General features: G+C 40.7%; 1 protein-coding gene across 7 annotated transcripts in view; it reads right to left on the reverse strand.

Annotated features, from left to right (window-relative positions):
- mapk10 (mitogen-activated protein kinase 10) overlaps positions 1-22,402 on the reverse strand; it is a 207,955-nt gene that overhangs the window by 45,710 nt on the left and 139,843 nt on the right. The window contains exon 8 of one of the 7 annotated variants that reach the window (XM_059646328.1): positions 8,934-9,005. The exons of the other annotated variants lie outside the window; for them this stretch is intronic. Coding sequence (XP_059502311.1) covers positions 8,934-9,005 — 72 coding nt within the window. The remainder of the gene's footprint in view (positions 1-8,933; positions 9,006-22,402) is intronic. 7 annotated transcript variants of the gene reach the window in all.

A 22,402-nucleotide genomic window follows, 5' to 3' on the forward strand; every position in this document is an offset into this window, starting at 1 on the left:
ACAAAGTTAGGTGACATTGTAGACAGTGTAGATGATAGATATAACTACAAAAGGATATTGATAGCTAAATGAATGGGGAAAACTGCAGCAGATGTAGTTCAATGTAAGCAAGTGTGACATTATCTATTTTGGACCAAAAGGGATAGATTAAGGTACGTTCTAGATCATATAAAGTCAAATATAGTGGATGTCCACAAAGTTCAGGTGCACAGATCTTTAAAATGTAACAAAGAAGTGCAGAAAATAAACAAGGAAGCAAACAGGATGCTAGCCTTTTTATCTGGAGGACTGGAGAACAAGGATGCAAAAGGTATACTGTAGTTATACAAAACGCTGCTTAGAATCCACTTGGAAGACTGTGAGCAGTACTGGGCATCATACCTTATGAAGGATACATTGCCTTTGGAAGAAATAAAATGTAAGTTTACAAGAATGATATCTGGATATTAGAGATTAAGTTACATGGAGAAATTACACATATTAGGTTTGCTTTCTCGAGATTGTAGAAGGTTAAGGGGTGGTCTTATTAATGTCTTCAAGGTATTAACAGAAAATGAGATGGTAGATGAAGAGAAGCTATTTCCGCTGCTTGGGGATTCTGGAATTTGGGGTCATAGGATGTTAAGGAGCACTTCTGTACACAAAGGGCTATAGATATTTGGAATTCTCCTCCACAAATGACTGTCAATGCTGAATCAGTTGTTAATTTTATGTAAAGGTGTTAAGGGATATGGACCAAAGGCACACATAAGGAGTCAGGTCACAGATCACCATGATCTCATTGAATGGTGGAGCAGGCCTGAGGGGCTGAATGGCCTATTCCTGCTCCTGAATTCCTACTGTCATGCAGGATAAGTGAACTGTCCTTACAAAATTGTCCCATAGTGCCCAGTGTAGGTAGATGATCAATGGAAAATGTAGAGTTATAGGAATAGGGTTGGGAGCAAAGAAAGGGTGGGATGCTCTTTGGAGAGTCTTTGGATGGTCTGAATGGCCTGCTTCCACACTGTAGAGATTCTACAATGATCATGTGTATAAAACCTCAGAAAAACTTGCAATGACATTTGTTTGATGCAGGCATTTTTCTTGAAGAGTACAGAATTCTAGAGGTTGAAGTTAAACCTCAGTGGGTGATAAAATTATTGCTATGGCAAGAATAGGAAAGGATAAGGCAATGTTGAGAGGTTAAAAGTTCTTCTTAGCTGCCAGAATGATCAGCAATGCAATTACAATATCTTCTCTATTGACTGCTATGAGATTTTTAATGAATGCAACAAAAGCAACTTGCATAAAAGTCAATCAAAATATTTGAGGCACTACATAGGAACATTATCGGACAAAAATGAAACTAAAACACATCAGGGGAAATATCAGGCAACCAAAAACTTGCTGAGAGATAGATTTCAAGGAAGTATTCAAGGAGGAAAGAGAGATTATGTTGAAGATTAAGGGTTAAAATGTAGAATTCAGGGTTTAAATAACTGGAGGCACAGCTGCTAACTGGGGAAAGAAATGGATCCAGAATTGGAGGAATGTAGAGTATTGCAGTATTGAAGGAGGATACTAAGATATTGAGGGGCAAGGACATGTAGGCATTTGAACATATTTGAAATTTGAGGTGTTTCTGGGGCCAATATAGATCGGTGGTGGTGCTAAGGTGGATCTGGGTATTGTGCAAATGGAACCTAAGGGGCGGGGTGGGAAGGGCAGCGTACAGATGAGAAATTGTAGTAGCCAAAGGCAGACTTTTGAGTCACAGCAGAGTTAGCCGCATGACAAACAGTTGCAAAAAAGAACACTTTAGGTTTGAGCTGTGGTATGTGCATGAATTGTGCACGGAAACATGAAATCTTGTGATGATTTACAAAAAGAATATTACAGCAAGAAGTGGATCTGAACAGTCGATGCCAATCTGACAGAGAAATCTGATTAAATTGGCAGAAAATACTTCATAATTGTGTCAAGTTTCAAGTCAATGGTATTATTTTGTTTTAATACATATCACTAAAAGTCTATTGAAAAATATGAGCACAGATGGCTGTCAGAATGTAGAATATGATCAGTAAACTGAACTGAGCAAATTCCTTGCACTGTATTTATTCCAGCATCTATGTTTAGATAAATCGTTTCACTTTGAAAACAGAATTCAAAGCATTGACACTCACTACCAACTGTGCCCTAATAAGATTGAGTAAAGCTTATATTTACTTCTGAGCCACATCTGAAGTGAAATTTCACTAAGCCGCATGTGCTCTGATTTCCACTGTTTTTAAAAAGAAATCAATCTCTAAAGTTGTGTATTTGCTGTGGTTGGATTCCAGCCCAAACTATGGGTCCGATACGTGGACGACACATTCACCATCATCAAACGGACCAAACTAGAGGAGGCACACCAACTTATAGACAACTTTCTCACCGGCAGAAAGATTAGGACAGTTTAGGAGAGTGGTCCAGGAAATGGCTGATGAAATTCAATGTGAGTAAATGTGAGGTTTTGCACTTTGGAAAAAAGAATACAGGCATGGACTATTTTCTAAATGGTGAGAAAATTCGCAAATCAGAAGTGCAAAGGGATCTGGGAGTGTTGGTCCAGGATTCTCTAAAGGTTAACTTGCAGGTAGAGTCTGTAATTAGGAGAGCGAATGTAATGTTGTCGTTTATCTCAAGAGGGTTGGAATATAAAAGCAGCGATATGCTTCTGAGGCTTTATAAGGCTCTAGTTAGGCCCCATTTAGAATACTGTGTCCAACTTTGGGACCCACACCTCAGGAAGGACATTGTGGCCCTGGAGCGTGTCCAGCGGAGATTCACACGGATGATCCCTGGAATGGTAGGTTCAACATATGATGAACAGCTAAGGATCCTGGGATTGTACTCATTAGAGTTTAGGGAAGGTTGAGGGGAGATCTAATAGAAACTTACAAGATAATGTATGGTTTAGACGGGGTGGATGCTAGGAAGTTGTTTCCGTTAGGCAGGAAGAATAGGACCTGTGGGCACAGCCTTAAAATTAGAGGGGGTAAATTTAAAACTGAAATGAGACGACATGTCTTCAGCCAGAGAGTGGTGGGCTTGTGGAATTCACTGCTGTAGAGTGCAGTGGAGGCTGGGACGTTGAATGACTTCAAGGCAGAGATCGACAAATTCCTGATCTCAAAAGGAATCAAGGGCTACGGGGAGAGTGCGGGGAAGTGGTGTTGAAATGCCCATCAGCCATGATTTAAATGGCGGAGTGGGCTTGATGGGCCGAATGACCTTACTTCCACTCCTATGTCTTATGGTCTTATGGTCTTATGGCATCAAATTCACCAGGGAAGAGAAAAAGAATGAACGGCTCCCATTCCTGGATGTCCTGGTAGAATGTAGGGCCAAAGGGGAATTCCTGACGAAGGTACACAGAAAATCCATGCACGTTGACCAAGTACTGAATTTCAACAGTAACCACCCAAACACCCTCAAACAAATGTGCGTGAAAACACTACTTAAACGAGAGACAACACACTGCGACAACCCAGGACTATGCCAAAAAGAAGAAGAGTACGTCCACCAAGTATTTAAGGATAACAGAACCCTGAACAACTGGGTCCGATGATGCCTATCATACGAGCAACAACAGGAAGATACTGCACGCCCTAGCACACCCATCATGTTACCGTGCATGAAGAACATATCTGAACTGACCACAAGGCTCCTATGATCATTGGGCATCAGAATAACACGCAAACCCATGTCAACACTACGCCAACTGCTAACTTGAACCAAAGACCCCTTATCCACTATGGACAGAACCAACGTGATACACAAGATCCCATGCAAGGACTGTGACAAACATTACATTGGATGGACAGGAAGGAAATTGGCTACACGGGTGCATGAACACCAACTAGCAACAAAACGACATGACCAATACTCACTCGTCTCCATTTACACGGATAACAAGAACCATCAGTTCAACTGGGACAACATTAGGCCAAATAGAGACGAGCACAGGAATTCCTAGAGGCCTGGTTCTCTGCCAAGAAGGCCATCAACAAACACACAGAACTAGACTCTCTATACATAGCACTGTGAAGGAAAACCGGAAATGAGGCAATCAAATCCAACAGACCCCAGAGTTTAAATACCAGGAGGGAAAACACAACAGCGCTTCATCGGAGGCTGCACAGATGATGTTACCCAGCAGGAAATGAACCAGCTCAGCGAGTGAACTAACCACAGCATCCACAACCCGAACTGCAGATCTACTCAAGAACCTTAGAGCTACGTATTTGTTCGGAAGATAGGAACTGGTGTAGGCCATACAGCCTTTCCACCATTCAGGTTGCTTCAACATTCTCAATAAACCTGATGCTATGACAAAATCCTGGAGCAGTTGGGATTTGAACACAGGTCACCTGGGCCCAGAGGTCGGGCTATTTTCACTGCACTACAACAGGCCTATTGATTAACGTAGCATTCTCTAGTCACCCATGCAGAGGTGTTTTAACACATCTCTGGAGCAGTTAGAAACACTACAACCGTGCCACAACAGTCTTATGGCTGATCTTTGTATCAATAGCTACTGTTTGAATTTCATATTATTGTATCATATAACTAAACATTGACATTCTAAAGTAGATAACTTTCCTACTCTCTTTATATGATGATGCATCCCCTTGAAATCTCCAAATTTCTGACCCAGTTACTTACAGTCACAAAGTAACAGAAACTGAGAAAATATACCTTATTCCTTAATAAATGTATTTATTTTGGTGCAGTAATGCTACTGAGTTCCATAACCAGTTAAACATCATACACATTCTGACCTGAGTTGATGGCTACAGAGATAACACAAATAATTTCAGTGGACGAGGCACATTCAGCTCCTTTAGTTCATCTGTCTGAAAAAACTCTAAGGTCTTCCGTCCCAACATTCAATTGATTTTAAAGTAGCTTTGAGCTTTTCTCTTCAGTGTTCTTCCTCAGGGTTTGTCTCATACTTTCTGATGTTAGTCCTGTAGTTGTCCTTCAGTCAGTCGAATGTATCCCCATGATCTACTTTCACAGAATGGAGAAGGTCAGTTAGCTGAGTCGGTTGGTTGGGTGGTTTGTGATGGACACCGATAGCATGGATTCAATTCCTGTACTATGGAGGATTATTCTTCTCGAATCTCTCCCCTCCCGAGTCTTGCTGACTCTCAGATTAAGCCTCTACCAGTCGTCTCTCTCTAACAATAAATGAAATTATTATTTCAGTGTACCTTTTCTGCAGGATTTACTGTTTGGTATATCACTAAGACTACCATTTAGTTGTCACTTTTCAAGATAGAATTCCAAAATTTTGTTAGTATTGATATTAACTTCAACTTCTATTATTAAGAACTTGCTTTATAACTCTTCCCTGCAAAGAGTTAGTGTTTGAACACCTCGATACAACTGACCTTAGTGCTCAGTAATGTGAGCTGACTAGCATGCCATACTGTTTGACCAAATGCTTTTTGTTTGTTCTCTGTTGTTTTGGCCATATATTTCGGCATTCTGTTTATTGCACTGAATGTTGTTGAATGTCAACTCTTTTGATTTGATTATAGCTTTAACTATTTCAATTCCCTTCCTGCAGCAAACAGGGCTACGAGTTTTCCTTAATGCTGTTTCATTGGCATTTGCCTGCATGAAACCACATTAACCATTGTTCTGCTGCCTTAAAATTTTCACCCAACGGATGTTGTAATTTATGAGCTGCCTATCCCAGTCCCATTACGTAGTTTAATATTAGTTGCAAAGTTTGGCTTTGAACAGGAGTGGTCATAGAGTCATGGAGTTATAGAATTCCACAGCATAGAGGCAGGCCCTTTGGCCAAAATGGGTCCATGCCAAGCAAAATGTCCACCCATGCTAACCCCATTTCCCTGCACTTGGCTTATATCATTATAAGCCTTTCCTATCCGTATATTCATCCAAGTAGCTTTTAAATTTTGTTTATATACCTACCTAAACACTTCCGCCGGCAGCTTATTCCATATGCATACCACCCTCTGTGTAAAAGATTTTCCCCTCAGGTTCCCAAGCATTCTTGTCCTTCTTGCCTTTAACTGATGGCCTCTAGTCCTCAATTCCCTAGCCTTGGGAATTGACTGAGCGCATTCACCTATTCATGCCTCTCTATATCTTATATACTTCTATAAGATCCCCCCTCATTTTCAGAAGCTCTAAAGAAAAAAGTCCTAGCTTGACCAACCTCTCTCTATAACTCAGTCCCCTGGCTCCTGGCAACATCCTTGTAAATTTCTTCTGCACTCTTTTCAATTTTGTCCATAGCAAGTTGACAAAAACTGAACACAATACTCCATGTGTGGCCTCACCAATGTCCTGTACAACTGCAACATAACTTCCCAACTTTTACACTCAATACCCTGACCGATGAAGGCCAGTGTGCCAAAGGCTTCTTCACTGCCCGGTCTACCTTGACTCCACTTTCAGAGAACCACACACCTGAACTTCAAGATCCCTCTGTTCCACTACACTTCTTAATGCCCTACCATTTACCATGGAACTCCCACCTTGATTTAATTTTCCAAAATGCAACACCTCATACTTAGTTGTATTAAACTCCATTTGCCATTTCTCGGCCAACTTCCCCAGCTAATCAAGATCCTGCTGCAATTTCTGATAGACCTTCCTTACAGTCCACAATACTGTCTGTTTTATTGTCATCAGCAAACTTATTAATCATGCTTTGTACATTCTCGTCCAAATCATTGATACAGATAACAAACAGCAATGGGCCCAGCACCAATGCCGAAGACATACCACTCATCACAGGCCTCAAATCAGACAAGCATCCTTCCAGTATTACCCTCTGCTTCCTACCATCAAGCCAAATATGTATCCAATTTGCCAGCTCTCCCTGGATTCCACACAATCTAACTTCCAGAGCAGCCTACCCATGTGGAACCTTAACAAAGGCCTTTCTGAAATCCATATAGACTACGTCGACTGCCCTGCCCTCATCAACTTTCCTGGGCACTCAATCAAAAAACTCTAACAAATTTGTGAGGAATAATCTCCCATGCATGAAGCCGTGCTGACTAATCCAAGTCAAACCCTATTTTTTTAAATGCATGTACATCATATCTCTCAGAGTCTTCTCAAGTAACTGACCTACCTCAGGTATTAAGCTTAACGGTCTACAATTCCCAGGTTTTTCTTTGCAGCCGTTACAACATTCACTACCCTCTGGTCTTTCGGGGCCTCACCGGGGGCTAATGGTGATGCAACTGTATCAGCCAGGGTCCCTGCAATTTCTTCCCTCATCTCTTGCAGGGTTCTTGGATATATCTGGTCAGGACCAGGAGATTTATGCACCTTCCTTAATTCTAAAACTTCCAACACCCCCTTTACTATGATATGGACTGTCATCAAGATAGTGCCACTAACTTCCTCAAATTCCAAAGCTTCATGTCTTTCTCCACAGTAAACACAGAGGAGAAATATTCATTGAGGGCCTCATCCATCTCCTGCAGTTCCACACATACACATCCACGGTCCTAACAGGCCATTCGCTGGGGACTGCATTCTCCATGTTTCCTACTCTGACATAACTGCTGTAACAAAATACTGGACCTCAGACACCCCCCTGTCAGCGATGAGGCCTGTGTCATGCAGTGAGCCTCAGAGTTCAAGCTGTGCTGCTTAGTATCGGACAATGGCGACAACAGGTGCTCAGAGGTAACCATCTACCCTGTCACAGCTCATTTCATTCCTTCCCCTGGCCTGTTGCACCCAAACCCCTCACCAAGACTCTGGACTGGACTACATCTTATGGCTGCAGTGATTGCTCATAACTGGTAGCTACCACACTGCAGGCACTGCAGAGCTGCGAAGCATCTAATGGGGCCGCTATTCTTTAAGGCAGAGCTTCCTCCCAAGATAGAGAGTGGAGGGGTAAGTAATGGGAGAGGGTGAGAGGAAGTGGAGGGAGAAGGAAAAGGTCTCACCTTAAGGTAATTAACGTTATTCTCAGCATTAAATCACTGTGGTCACGGCCAGATTTGCTCACTTAATGTTTTGCGGTGTCGGGGGACAATGGCACCTCGTAAAATTCAAAAAGAGATACACTACTTTCCATTGTTCAGGCAATTTATTTTCAATGCATCTCAAAATGCACTTTAAATCTCTACTTTTTAACAAAATAAGTATCTCTCTTTGCCAAAAGTTATTTTTATAGAAGTCTGATTGTTACATTTGGAGTTGGACAATAAAACAAAACATGCAGTAGAGAATTAAACTGCCTGTCTTACACCAGCTACAGACAGTAAAGTGTTTGCTGATTTATTAACACTCATTTTTTTGTTGTTGCTTAGACCTATATTAACCAGAATGTTTAACAATTTAGAGCACTTTCAAGTTTTCCACAGACACTTTGCTACCACTTCCTTAAAAAGAAGCTAAGAAGGTTGAGCATGCACAATCTGTTGCTCCTGAATTTGCATTGGCCTCTGTTGACTGGATTATTATTTTACAAGCAATCCTCAACTTTTCTGCTAATAATTAGTTTTGTTATTTTACATTAAATGAGATGTGTCTGTCTGCGGTGTGGCTGTTTCTGCTTTGTTGCCCTTTATCACCATAGGTATTGCTTTTGCTCCTGATCAATTGGCACATCAGTTAAGATAACAGAGTATCATGATGCCTGAGTGAAAAGTCATCAAATAACCAAAGAACTAACATTTTTTAAGTATTTGGTTGAGCTACAACTATTATTGGTGATTTTATTTTAACCCAATGCAGCTTCCACTTAGACACTTCTAAACAAATGAACAACAAGAGGCCAGATTCTCTCGAAATGTAAGGAGTCAAATATAATTGCATTTTAAAGTACCATTCTTGTGGAACATTCAACTTTTACTGTCAGGAAACTATGGCTTGCGGTCAAAGGTTGCTAGGAAGGATACGATCAGTGCCAGGGAACAACACAGCGCCTCTGATCATTTCTCCCATGATGCACCCCACTGACCAGTTATCAACTGAAAACAAAATGGAATGAAGGATAATTAACCAAAACAGAATAACCAAGAAACAAGGTGACCGCAGCTACCACAATACAGGAAACCAATGAAAATTGGCAAAGACGGTTTTTTTTTTCAGAAGCTCTGCATATTTATGACATTTCTTAAGAATTCACAGTGGAAACAGAAACAAATGATCATTTCTCCTGAAATAAAACCACTCTGCAGTTTCAGTGTGGTACGAACAACCAGTGGAGTTAGTCATCCAAAAGGAGGGAGTTCAAGAAAATTCAGGGCCATTTTTTTAGTTTTAACATTTCAGCTAATTGCTTCTGTGGTATCCTGTAAATATTCTGTGTAGCAAATAACCAATTGAAAAGAGGATTCCAAAGGTAATCAATCATTTTGTTTGCTGATCAGATACTAGCTGCATGCAGTGCTCTCTGAAGAGTGCAGGCTTGGATTGAAGTGAAGAATATCAACCGGAAAATCTCTGCTGCTAGTACCTTTAATTCATCAATTGTTCCTGATTTTCGCACCATGTATGAAAATGCTGCAAGTATTCCATTTATAAATAGCCCATTGTCGTAAATTTGTAGCTTTCACGTCCAGATCAGCTGCCTTGCAATAATTTGTATTTGAGAAATTGATGCTTGAATCTGATTGCATGATTTTTGCATTTACAGTCCAATGGTAAAAAATGGCTAGACTTCAGTTCAGGGCTTTTGTTTAAAGGCCATCCTGCTTTTGAATGTTTTTATAAACAATATTATATATTCCAACTGTGATTGTAGGCAGATGAGAAAACAGGTACAGGCCCCTTGAGTCTGTTCTGTTACGTTATTAGATCATTGTTGAGCAATATCTTAATTCCATCCAATCACTTTGGCTTGTTACTTGACAGCAAAAAAAATCAATCCTTCATAGGTTACAAGTTGGAAATTGACCTGAACTGAATAGCATTTTGAAGGATAGAATTCTAAACTTCCATCACCCTTTGTATGAAGAAGAGAATCTGACAGCACCTCTCAAATTTTAATCTACACACATTTCCTTGTGTCTGCTGCAGAATAAATAGTTTAGCAGTACCTACATTATCAAAGCCTTTAATCTATTGAGACAGTTCACTTGAATCACCCCTTCATCTTCTACTTCTAAGTGATTACAATATAACTCTTATCACCCAATATCATTCAGTGAATCTTCACTGCACTCCCTCAAAACTAATATGCCTTATCTGACATGTAGTAATAGAGCTTTGTGCAGCTATAACATGTTTTTCACTCCGTTATATTCCACGCCCTTTCTTCCCTCAAATAAGTAAACAGCATATGTAGGAAAAAGGATTGGGTCCAGTGAGTATTATTGAGGAAAGCCACCTCTCCGTCTCATCCCACTAATTTGAGTAAATATCCATTACACCCTACCCTTCATAACAATATAATCAGTAACAATTCCATAGAGGAGAATTTCCTGCAGTGTATACAAGATGGTTTTCTGGATCAATATATTGAGGAACTAACTAGACTGGGTATTGTGTAATGTGAAAGGAATGATTGGCAAACTAGCTGTGCATACCCCATTAGAGATGGTATTATCGTAGAAAGATGGAGAGTAGCGACATTAATTCTGAGGTTAGGGTCCTGAGTCTAAATAAAGGAAACTATAATGGGGCACGAGCTGGCTGTGATAAATTGGGAAATGAAACTTAAAGATATGTCAGTAGATGGGTAATCGTAAACATTTATAGAGCACAGGGAGGATGTGCAACAGCTATTCATTCCTGTCTGGCATAAAAAAAATCGATTCAACTTTTCATTTCTTTGTCAATTTTCCAATTGCTATCACAAATAGAATAAGATACTTTGTGTTAGAATTTATTCACCTACAGCATTCGAACTTCCAGAATCTGAAATAGGACAAACAGCGAGCAGCAAACAAATTACTTTGTTCCCTGAACTTTAAGGGCCTGCAGTTGAGACACCCGGGCATTAATAGAAAGAAGATAACGGCAGTGCATGTCCCAACTTCAAACAAGCATATTCGGGTTCTGATGAAAAGTCATCAACCTGAAATGTTAACTGTTTCTCCTTCCATAGATGCTGCTCGGCTTGCTAAGTGTTTCCAGCAACTACAATTTTCACCTCAGTTTTATATTAGTTTTTGTCCCAATATGTAGCACTGGCAGATGAGTGTCCCGTGCTGGGTCTGTGATTTTGTAAAATTACCCAATACGATTCTAAAATTCATAACATATGTGATTTTAGGTACTTGAGTTTGGAAACTTTGAGAAGACACCACCGAAGAAAGTGACTAAATGTGATCAGGTCTCAATAACTTTATTCCCAGTAACTGGCAGGCAGAGCTAACATGTTCATCAGGTACAGAAGAAAGGAAGAGCTGTGTCTATATTGAAATTCTAAAAACTTACAGAATAGTTGCTTCACGTTATTACAGTTTTTAACCACTTATAAATTTCTCATGCTCTTTCGAATGTGTGATAGTGATACCTGAAGTTAAATGCTGAGCTCATACACAGTATTTACCTCCATAATGAATCACTGAATAAAATCATTTTCAAAAACAAAAATTATTCTGGTGTACAGTTTAACTTTTGAGGACTAATGGTCTTTGTCTTGTTTTCATTTCAGTTGCTGTACAAGCTTAGCAACAAAACCTGACATTGTAAACCCGGAACAATAATTGAAATGTTACATTATAGTTTTAATATCTAAAAAGATGAATGATTGCTCTGCTGAGGAAAATGGGGAAATGGCTCTGGCAGCTAAACACAGATCTGGTGTAGTTTTTCCCAAAACATCATTCTAGAACAGTTTAAATTAGTTTTATTGGAAATACTGGACATGTTTGCTGAAATAATGGGATCATATTGAGGGTCAGTTTGAATATTTCAGCTATTTTTCCTTTTAACTGAAGAGATCCTTTATTTGTCTCCATGTGCAAGTTTAAGAACTGTTCCCATGAGCAAGGATGTATGTTGTACAGAAACAGTTTTCTAGCCACTTCACTGTTCAGAGGATTAACTAGACATGTTAGCAATCAAAATTAAATTGGTTAAAAAAAACCTCTCATTCACCTGCTGCTGTAATGCACTTTGCCAGCTGAAGATTTCAAATGATATAGATGATAAGTGAGGAATGCAGTAAGGGAACGACCAGAATTATTCATTTAAAAAAATAAGCATCTTCTGTGTCTTAAGCTTTAACATATTTTTAAAATGTGAAAGGTAATCTGGGTTATGAACGTCAAAAGTTAGATAAATCGATAAATAGATAGATATAGAAGAACACTATTGTATAATCTCAACCAATTCTACAAACACCTGATTAATAAGACAAAATTGTTAGAATTAATTTGTAATCATATTGTTCAATTGATAAGACAAAATTGTTAGAATTAATTTGTAATCATATTTTCCAAGCAGTCTTTCCCACTCCTGAAATATTGATAGAATTTATGGAGAGTGGACATTAACCCTTTGATTGTGTATAGAATCTCAGCAGAGACAGAGACTGTATATTCCTTGACTGGCTGCAGCTGCCCTCTGCTGTTCAAAAAGGCAAATTGAAAGATTTACTTCTGTAATTGAGCAAAAAAGGGTTCGGAAATTAGTTTTTTTCTCTACTAAATAAACTCAAGATTTTTTAACAGCCAAAATATTGTTTTAAACATATGGAATAATTAAATCACGTAACCAGTGAAAATACTTAAACTTTTATGACAAAAATGTTAATAATTGTCATGAAAGAAATATGGCAATAAATATACATTTTGCAATAACCCATTTATGTTTTCATGTGTTAACTATAAATGCACGGATAAATCTTCATTTGCTTGAAAACTATTGGCTAGTTAATGTAACTTGAATGGCTATAACTGCTATTCAAATCTCACTCTATTTTGTTTAACACATTACACATAAATGTGTATAAGATGGTGCTACTTTTAGTGCATGCAATGATTGAAGAGTGAAGCACTGAGAGTGACATATTTTATATTGCTTTACTAGGTCTTTTACAGCTCATCTTAAATTCAGAAAATATAAATTATGAACTATGATAAATACCAAGGCAGTGACATTTTATTGAGGCTGTAACATAGCTGGAGAGCTCAAATTTGAACAACTGGGTTTCAAGGTTGCCAATAATTTCTGAAAGACTGTTCAGAAATGAGGATGGGAGTACATCTGATGCAATAAATGCCAGTTATTACTTATGGGAGAGGCATCTCAGTTAAAAGATGATTCTGCGCCCTTTTTGGAGTAAATTTTCTTTGGCACTGCCTGACCTGACAAAGCTTCTTCTAAACTGAACAAACTCCTCTCAACGTTGTCAAATAGCCTTTTCTTTAACAAGCATGAATGTGTAAAATATTTCTGACCTGAAAAAGTTCTATCCTTTTGATTGATATATCTTCCAAAAAGAACCAGTATGCTCAGAGCTCCTGATGTCCAAAAACACTTTACGCTCAAGCAAGTACTTCTGAAGTGTAGCCACTGTTTTAATGTAGGAAATGCAATTTATTCACAACAGACTCCCTCACAGACCAATATTACAATTTATTTTTAGTGGTGTCAATTGAATGACAAATTTTAGCAAGACCACTCAGAAAAACTTCTTTTAAAAGAAGTATCAGAAATCTCTCATAAACACCTAAGAGGAGAGACAAGGCCTCATATTTAACACTTCATCTGAAATACAGCCTAACACCCCACAGTAGTGCCAATCTAGATTGCATACTTAAATCCTAGGTTGAGGACTTGAACCTGTCATCTTCCAACTACAAAGCAAGTGTGTTACCAACTGAACCATAGCTGAGACAGTCTCTGAAATTGAAAGCCAAAAATAAGAAAAAAGAATACTGCTGACTCTTGCAGCTTATTGTTTAATAATGCAGGTAAAACGATGACTGAATTGATAGATTTAGGTGTTAGCTTTGCTTCTATGGGTTTACTCACACCAGTTAAGTGGACTGAGGGTCCAAATCCCATTGAATAAGCTTAACATAATTTTAGCTGACATTTAACTACAACCTCACAAGAGAACATGAATATTTGAAGACAAACAGGGAGCTTTCCTCAGAATCCTGCTCAATATTTATCGCTTAACCAAGATCATTAAAATTGATTACCTGGTCATTATTGTTTGTGGGACAGTGTTACGTGTAGATTGGCTGTTTCTGATGTTGTAACAGTGACCACACTTTGAAATGATTTAATTGGCTGTAAAAATTGCTTTTGGTATTGTCTAGGTTTACGGAAGATCACATATTAATGCAAGTTCCATGTTATAAGAAAGATTTGTGCTTGAATCCATGTTCAGTTATTATCTGTCATATTTTCATGAATCTTTATAAATTGATTGTGTACACAAATTGTGAAATGAGAAAGATAAAAATGCCCATAAGAGTTGTTGAGCATGAAAATACATAATTTGTTATATAGCCGTAATTTCTTTTCTCATCACTGCATTAATGAAATGGCAATGCAGTCAGGAGATCCTATTGTAATATGGTGTGTTACCTCATCCAAATTTGGGATATCGAAGTATCAATGTGGGTACATGGTTTTTGTAGCCATTTCTATGATTGACACAGTGGTCTACAACATTGTGCAGATTTTATTTAGTGGGTTATAGAAAACTGTGAAGGTGAAGTTTTCACAAACCAACGCAACCAGTAACTAGTCCCTGCCTCACAATAAAACAGCCAACAAATCCTTGGCGAAGTTGCAAATGAAAGGCTTCAACTGAAGCTTAAAGCAGCATTTACTGAAAGTAAAGGATGGGAATGAAGAAAGAAAAGTGTGATGGGAGGGTAGCAGGTACTAAATAAGAGAATTATGGCACAGTAAAGGACAGAATGGCACTGATTTATGCCAGCACAATATCCACAGAACATAGAATAGTACAGCACGGGAACTGGTTCTTTGACCCACGATGTTGCGCTGAACACAACGCCAAATGAAACTAATCCCTCCTGCTTGCCATTGGTCCATATCTCTACATTCCTTGCATAATCGTGTGCTTATCTAAAAGTCCCTTGAAAGCCCCTATCGTATCTGCCTCCAACACTATCCCAGGCAGTGCGCTCCAGACTCTAACCACTCTTTGTGTAAAAAACTTGTCCCTCACATCTCCTTTGAACTTTCCCCTCTCACCTTAAAAGCATGTCCCCTACTATTAGACATTTCAACTCTGGGAAAAAAGATTCAATTGACAATAGTACCATAGTTTAGTCAAACTGTCAAATACATAATTTGCCTAATTACAGGTTGGGGAAGGCAGTTTGTCACATATGAATATGCTGTTTGAGGGTCTCCAGAATGAGTTAGGTAACATGCATTCTGGGGAAAGCAATTTCTGAACAAATTAGATGCTGTCAAACATAAAATATTGCAGATAAGTAAAAGGAATTAAGCAACGTAATTGTCGAGAATAGTATTGAAATTTACAGATGATTTTCAAAGAAATCCAGGCATAGTACATGGTGGCACAGTGGATCAATGGTTAGTACTGCTGCCTCACAGCACCAGGGACCCAGGTTCAATTCCACCGTTGGGTGAATGTCTGTGTGGAGTTTGCACATTCTTCCTGCATCTGTGTGGGTTTCCTCTGGGTGCAGGCTAGGTGGATTGGCCATGCTAAATTGCCCATGGTGTTCAGGGATAAGTAAGTTAGGTGATTAAACATGGGAAATGCTGGGTTGTAGGGAAATGGGTCTGGGTGGGATGCTCTTGGAGGGGTTCTGTGGACTGGCTGGGCCAAATAGCTTGATTGCACACTACAGAGATTCTATGACAGTACTAGGCTTGGTATTCAACACATTTACTCAATGCTAATCAGCAATTAACAAGCCAAATAGGGAAGGTGAAGACAACTGGGACTTTTTGACCTCCAAAGAAGAAAATTGATAGGAGACCCCACACCGCAGTATAAAATTGTGAACTGTACAAAACAGTTCAATTCAGAACATAACATTTGAAGATAAATCATGAAAACAGGATAAAGGTAGGCACATCAATGAATGAGTTCCAGCTTGTGAAAGATGAATAATGACTGATATTAGACATTCTCTTACATAGGAAGGATATGATAAAAATAAAACATTTTATTTTAGGATTTAGCATCTTCCAAAAAAAATTGTCATTCTATATAAGTTGTTAAAAGCCAAGGCCCCTGCTATAATTTGATACAATAATTTCAACCAGTTATTCTAATTCACTAAACTAGGAGTGTTTGAAATGGGGAGAAGTGGGCCAGGCCATTTAATTCCAACAAACTCAACATCAGGGGATTAAGTATAACAGAACTATTCAAACTTACTTTTGGGGGCTTTTTCTAGGAATATTTGTTTGATTATTGGCTGTTCGAATTGCAGAAATTAGGGGAAGCAAATTAGTGTTTTGAGTTGGGAACAAAGATTGACAATTTTCTGGCTTTTCGCATTATGACAGACAACAGTCTAAATGACATGATAACAAAGTGTGAAACTGGATGAACACAGCAGGCCAAGCAGCATTTCAGGAGCACAACTTGGCCTACTGTGTTCATCCAGCTTCACACTTTGTTATCTTGGATTCTCTAGCATCTGCAGTTCCCATTATCACTGATACAATTCAAGTCTAAATGACATGGTGCCTCCTCATTCCCACGATTCCTGACTGCAGCCCAGCACGACCCATCTTGGCTGTACACACAACAGGGAAATAACACTTTCAGACCTTAGCCTCTGACCATCTTTCTACTCTTAAAGGCAGCCTGTTCCCCTTAAAGAGAATCTGTAGTGAATCACTGGAGGCAGCTGCTTGTTACCAGCGTTACAGATGGAGAGAAGAGAAATAGAACAGGATGGTGGCAGAGTTCTTGGACATGGCACAAGAAGCCTTAGCTGTAAAAGTCCACAGACAAAGATATACCATTTTCCATGGGACCAGGAAACAAGGATAAGGAAATGGAAGCAAGAACTCAGGGAATTCAACAATTGGAGTCTGGTCCAAAGGATTTAACAGTTATGCCGAAAGTAATTCAATCTTCTCAAAGACATCATCAAAGTCAATGAATGAATTTTCAAATAACCCAGGAATCTCTTATGAACAAAAATAGAAGTCTGGCAGCATCTGTGAAGAATAATCAGAGTTAATGTTTCGGGTTTGGTGACCCTTCCTCAGAACAGTAATCTCCCATGCTGCTCAATGCACTGATCTCTGTCACTTACCCAGGAGCACTCCTTAGCTCTCACACAGCCCTCCTCCCAATCAGACACCTCCCAATGATGTCAGCTTTTGCAGTCTCCACATACTTCCAGCTACATAGTCATGGCAGATCCATCACTCAACACAGCATAACACAATCCCTGAGAGTGCTCACTTTCTCCTGCCTGACAAGACAACATGAAATGCATGGCAGCAGGTAACTGGTAAGGTCCTGGCACAACTTTAATCCTGAGCTCAAATGAAGTTTTGCTACTTCACACCATGTTGCAACAAAGCCCACAGCATCCAGCATCAGTGAGACTTCAGCATCATAGCTAAGTCCTGCCTCATACCTCATCCTAATCACGCTGTGTGGAATGAACATTGTTCATAGTATCACCATGATGACACGATATCAGCAAATATTCTTGGCTTGCCACCATTCATTCAGCCTTATATATCTGAAATGTACTTTCAGACACCAGGCAGTTCATGACTAGTCACAGCTACGCCAAGAGGAAGGAAGTTTCACGAAGCCTCTGAGGAAGGAATACAGTGACAATCAGGCACTGACTCTGTGCAAATTATACAAATTACTATCAAGTCAACATGGCCCATAGTGAGTTATTGGAAACCAGTGGACAATAGCCAGGTCAGTAGTAAGGCCAGGTTACCTGCTAGCGCCCATGAGGTTTGAGTTACAGATAAGCTCTACAAGGACTTGTGTGAGGCAGGCCATTGGATAATGTGGTTAAATAGACTCAATAAGATGCTTGATACATTGGCAGTCTTGCTAGACAGCATCCTGTCACAGTCAAAATCATGGAGAAGTCCAATTCTAACATGGCATAGGGCATCATTCTGAATTTCCAGCCCATCCTTTCCATCGTGGAACTGATGCCCAGCTCCATGCCAGCAGCAGACCTGACTATGATGGAGGGCATAGTGTCTATTGTCTCATCTTCCATTACAGCAGAAGCTAAAGCCATATCCATCAGAATGCTGCCTTGGAGCTCAGGAAGTATCAGATCCACGCTGGTTCCCATGTAGGCTCAGTCTGCTCCTTTCATGGCTGTGGGATTCAACACTTGAGGGAGTTTGCTGGGACTCGTACCTGTGCACCATTTATCCTGCAAAAGATTACTGTGTTCGCTAAGAGATGCTGCTCTGGGGAAGAGACAGTGGCTCCATGGAGTATGAAACAATCTGTCTTCTCTCAGAATAGCAGCCTTATGCTTCCATCACAACGACTCTGCCAGAGCGTGTGGTGTTGCCTCTCAACGGGCCACCTCAGGGCGCTGCTAAACATAAACGTGCAGTCCAATGCAATGCCGGAGTTGCTTGAAATCATCCTACAAGACAACCTACAGCCTCCCCCAGTGAACGTCTTGCCACCCCTCCCACCCAACAATGGTGCAATCAGTGACAGTACCACTACATAGGAGTAGGATGGGCAAAGACATCCATAAGACAGACACTAACAGAGTGTGGTTGGCAGAAACTACAACAGCTAACATTCTATCAACATGTAGTTAGTGTGTGGAAATACACAATACTTCATATTGAGGAATGCCCAATATCTTGGCAGCAACCTCTGTACCCTCATTCCTGAGGCAAACAGCACACAAAGGGTTAAACAGAAAGAACTGCGGATACTGTAAATCAGGAACAAAAACAGAAGTTGCGGAAAAGCCCAGCAGGCCGGGCAGCAACTGTGAAGAAAAAATCAGAGTTAATGTTTCGGGTCTGGTGAGGAAGGATCACAGGACCTGAAACGTTAACTCTGACATTGTTCTTCACAGATGCTGCCAGACCTACTGAGCTTTTCCAGCAACTTCTGTTTTTGTTCTTAACGTACAGAGGGCTGTTCGAATGATCCAAACATGCAGTAGTTTAGTGCCACTGTGACCTTCACAGTCACTGGCAGTGCCATCCTTGACTTGATGCCAGGTTCCATGTCAAGTTGAAAGAAGTGCCACAATTCTTTAACAGCTTCTTTACTTGCCCCATACAATGTAATTTGGTGAATTGTTGGTATGGTAAGATACATGCTCTCTAAAGTCCCTTAGATAGCAAAGCCTTTTGTAATTTATAACTCGGGTCTAATGGTAACCATGTAAGCACTTTTGACTGGTACCTGGTTCACTAAGTCTCTTCAGGAAGGAAAGCCACCATCCTTATCTGGTCTGGCCTACATGTGACTCCAGACCCACAGCAACACGGTTGACTCTTAACTGCCCTCTGCACAAAAGGGATGGGCAACAATGTTGGCTGATTCAGTGATGCCCACAGCTCATGAGAAATTAAAATGATCCTGCACCATTTCCACCACTTCCAGCATGATGATGTCTTCAATTATGTTGCCTGTCTATTTTCAACATTCTAAAAGGACTGTTACTTTTTGATACCCTGGTTCAATCCTAAATCAGTCCCAACACACCAGACTTTTCCCTCAGAGCCTTCTCATGTAGGCACAGGAGAGACCACACTTATCCTTTATCTCCTCCCTGCTCACTATCCAAAGGTCCAAACACTGCTTACAGGTAAATCAGTAGTTTATTCGTACTTCTTGCAATGTAGTTTACTTTGTTCACTGCCTATAATGTGGTCCTCTCTACATTGGGAAGACGAATGACAGATCGAGTAATTGCTTTTCAGAACACTTCCGTTCAGTCCACAAACATGACTTAGGGCCATCATTTGTATTTCCAATTCACTGCATCTCTCCTAGCCCATATTCTAGCATCGTTCCAATGAAATTTGAGGAACAGAATCTCATCTTTCCAAAGTGCACTTGCAGACTTCTAGATTCAGCATAAAGTTCAACAATTTCAGGTCATAATATCTGTCCCCATTTTGTTCCCTTTCTTCTTCCAGTTTATCTTTTCTGTTCCTTTGTTTAAAGATGAAGGCTGTTTATGATTCTGTCATTCACATCTCCAATCCGTATTCTATCTCAGTTGTTGCCTTGGTAGTTGACTTCTGTCTTTTGCTCTTTTGCCATTTAATCTCTTTTGCCTTCCAACCTGTGACAGACATTTCCTTTTGTCCTCTTTCCATGCTTCATCCAATTAGTTGACTGCACACTTCCTTAAAACGTATTATATCCCTAACCTTGCCCAGTTTTGATGAGAGGTGAAATAATTCCCCAGCGAGATTGGGAATCCTGCCTGAATGGTCCAACAGAAGCCAATAGCTCAGACAATGAGGAGAACAGTTACCTAGTCGTAATTTTTCCCAAATTGATGAACTTGAGGCAAGAAGGAATCCACATTGTCCAAATAAGGATAGCAAGTTGGCACTCAAGCCGGAGGATCAATGACAAGGCTCAAGCATAAAAAAAAAACTACATTCTGCATTTTCAGTCAAATAGAGGTGCCCCCTCAACAAGGTAACAAAGTGTGGAGCTGGATGAACGCAGCAGGTCAAGCAACATCTCAGGAGCACAAAAGCTGACGTTTCGAGCCTAGACCCTTCATCAGAAAAGGGGGATGGGGAGAGGGCTCTGAAATAAATAGGGAGAGAGGTGCAGGTGGACCGAAGATGGATAGAGGAGAAGATAGGTGGAAAGGAGAGTATGGGTGGGGAGGTAGTGAGGGGATAGGTCAGTCCGGGGAGGACGGACAGGTCAAGGGGGCGGGATGAGGTTGGTAGGTAGGAAATGGAGGTGCGGCTTGAGGTGGGAGGAGGGGATAGGTGAGGGGACCAACAGGTGAGGCAGGCAGGGACGGGCTGGACTAGTTTTGGGATGCAGTGGGGGGAGGGAGGTTTTGAAGCTGGTGAAATCCACATTGATACCATTGGACTGCAGGGTCCCCACTGCTTGGGAACCCTGCAGCCCAATGGTACCAATGTGGATTTCACCAGCTTCAAAATCTTCCGTCCCCCCACTGCATCCCAAAACTAGTCCAGCATGTCCCCGCCTGCCTAACCTGTTCTTCCCCTCACCTATCCCCTCCTCCCACCTCAAGCCACACCTCCATTTCCTACCTACCAACCTCATCCCGCCCCCTTGACCTGTCTGTCCTCCCCGGATTGACCTATCCCCTCACTACCTCCCCACCCATACTCTCCTCTCCACCTATCTTCTCCTCTATCCATCTTCGGTCCACCTCCTCCTCTCTCCCTATTTATTTCAGAGCCCTCTCCCCATCCCCCTTTTCTGATGAAGGGTCTAGGCCCGAAAGGTCAGCTTTTGTGCTCCTGAGATGCTGCTTGGCCTGCTGTGTTCATCCAGCTTCACACTTTGTTATCTCGGATTATCCAGCATCTGCAGTTCCCATTATCCCCGCCCCCTCACCAACTTTTCTTAAATATAAATGCAGCAAATGGCTTCAGCAACTGGACCAGAAATGTAAAAGGGGAATTCCTCAGTAAGACATCCTACAACTGCTATCAGGTTCACAGTGGGGAGAAGTAATCTAACTTGGAAATAGCCGGTTCCAGTAAAACATGTCAGAACTCTTCTTAGAGATAGCAAGAACTGCTGATGCTGAAGTCAGAGATAACACAGTGTGGAGATAGAGGAACACAGCAAGCCAGGCAGCATCAGAGGAGCAGGAAAACTGACATTTTGGGACAGGCCTACTGTGTTCCTCCAGCTCCACACTGTGTTATCTCAGAACAGTTCTTGTCTGCCTGCAAAAGGAACTCTAGTAGGAGTGGTAATGGCTAGTGGTACTTTCTTTTTGAACTCTTTTCTTTTCCTCCGCCTGTCTGAAGTGTAGGCCCCTCCCCTGGTCTGCTGCTGGGATACAGCCTCCATAGCACTGACCCTAAACACCTTCAGAGAACTGGAGGGTCAATGCAGAATTTATAGTGATAGGCCAAAGGAGGCCTTTGTTGATGTTAATTAGCTACCTGCCACTCCACCATTCCATTCCAGAAATATGGACCAGGACGGAATCGAGCCAAAGACCTGCAGATCAGAGGTCAGTGCAAAGTTCCCCATCTAGCCACTTCTAGACCTCTGCATATCAGAGCCTGAAAGTTCATACAGTTATTCTCTGATTTATTTATCAGGGCACTGTATTAACAGATCAGTCTTAACCTTCCTACTTTAACTTTAAAGAAAGCATGACAGTTTACTATCAATCTTCTTCTAACTGATGCATTCTGCATGGCAGTATTCAAGAAATCAGAGTTGAATAATCAGCTAATCAGCATTCTCTTCTCATGCAGAATAAAAAGTTGTTTTCCCTTC

Source organism: Stegostoma tigrinum, chromosome 1 (genome assembly GCF_030684315.1).
Source record: "Stegostoma tigrinum isolate sSteTig4 chromosome 1, sSteTig4.hap1, whole genome shotgun sequence".
NCBI lineage: Eukaryota > Metazoa > Chordata > Chondrichthyes > Orectolobiformes > Stegostomatidae > Stegostoma > Stegostoma tigrinum.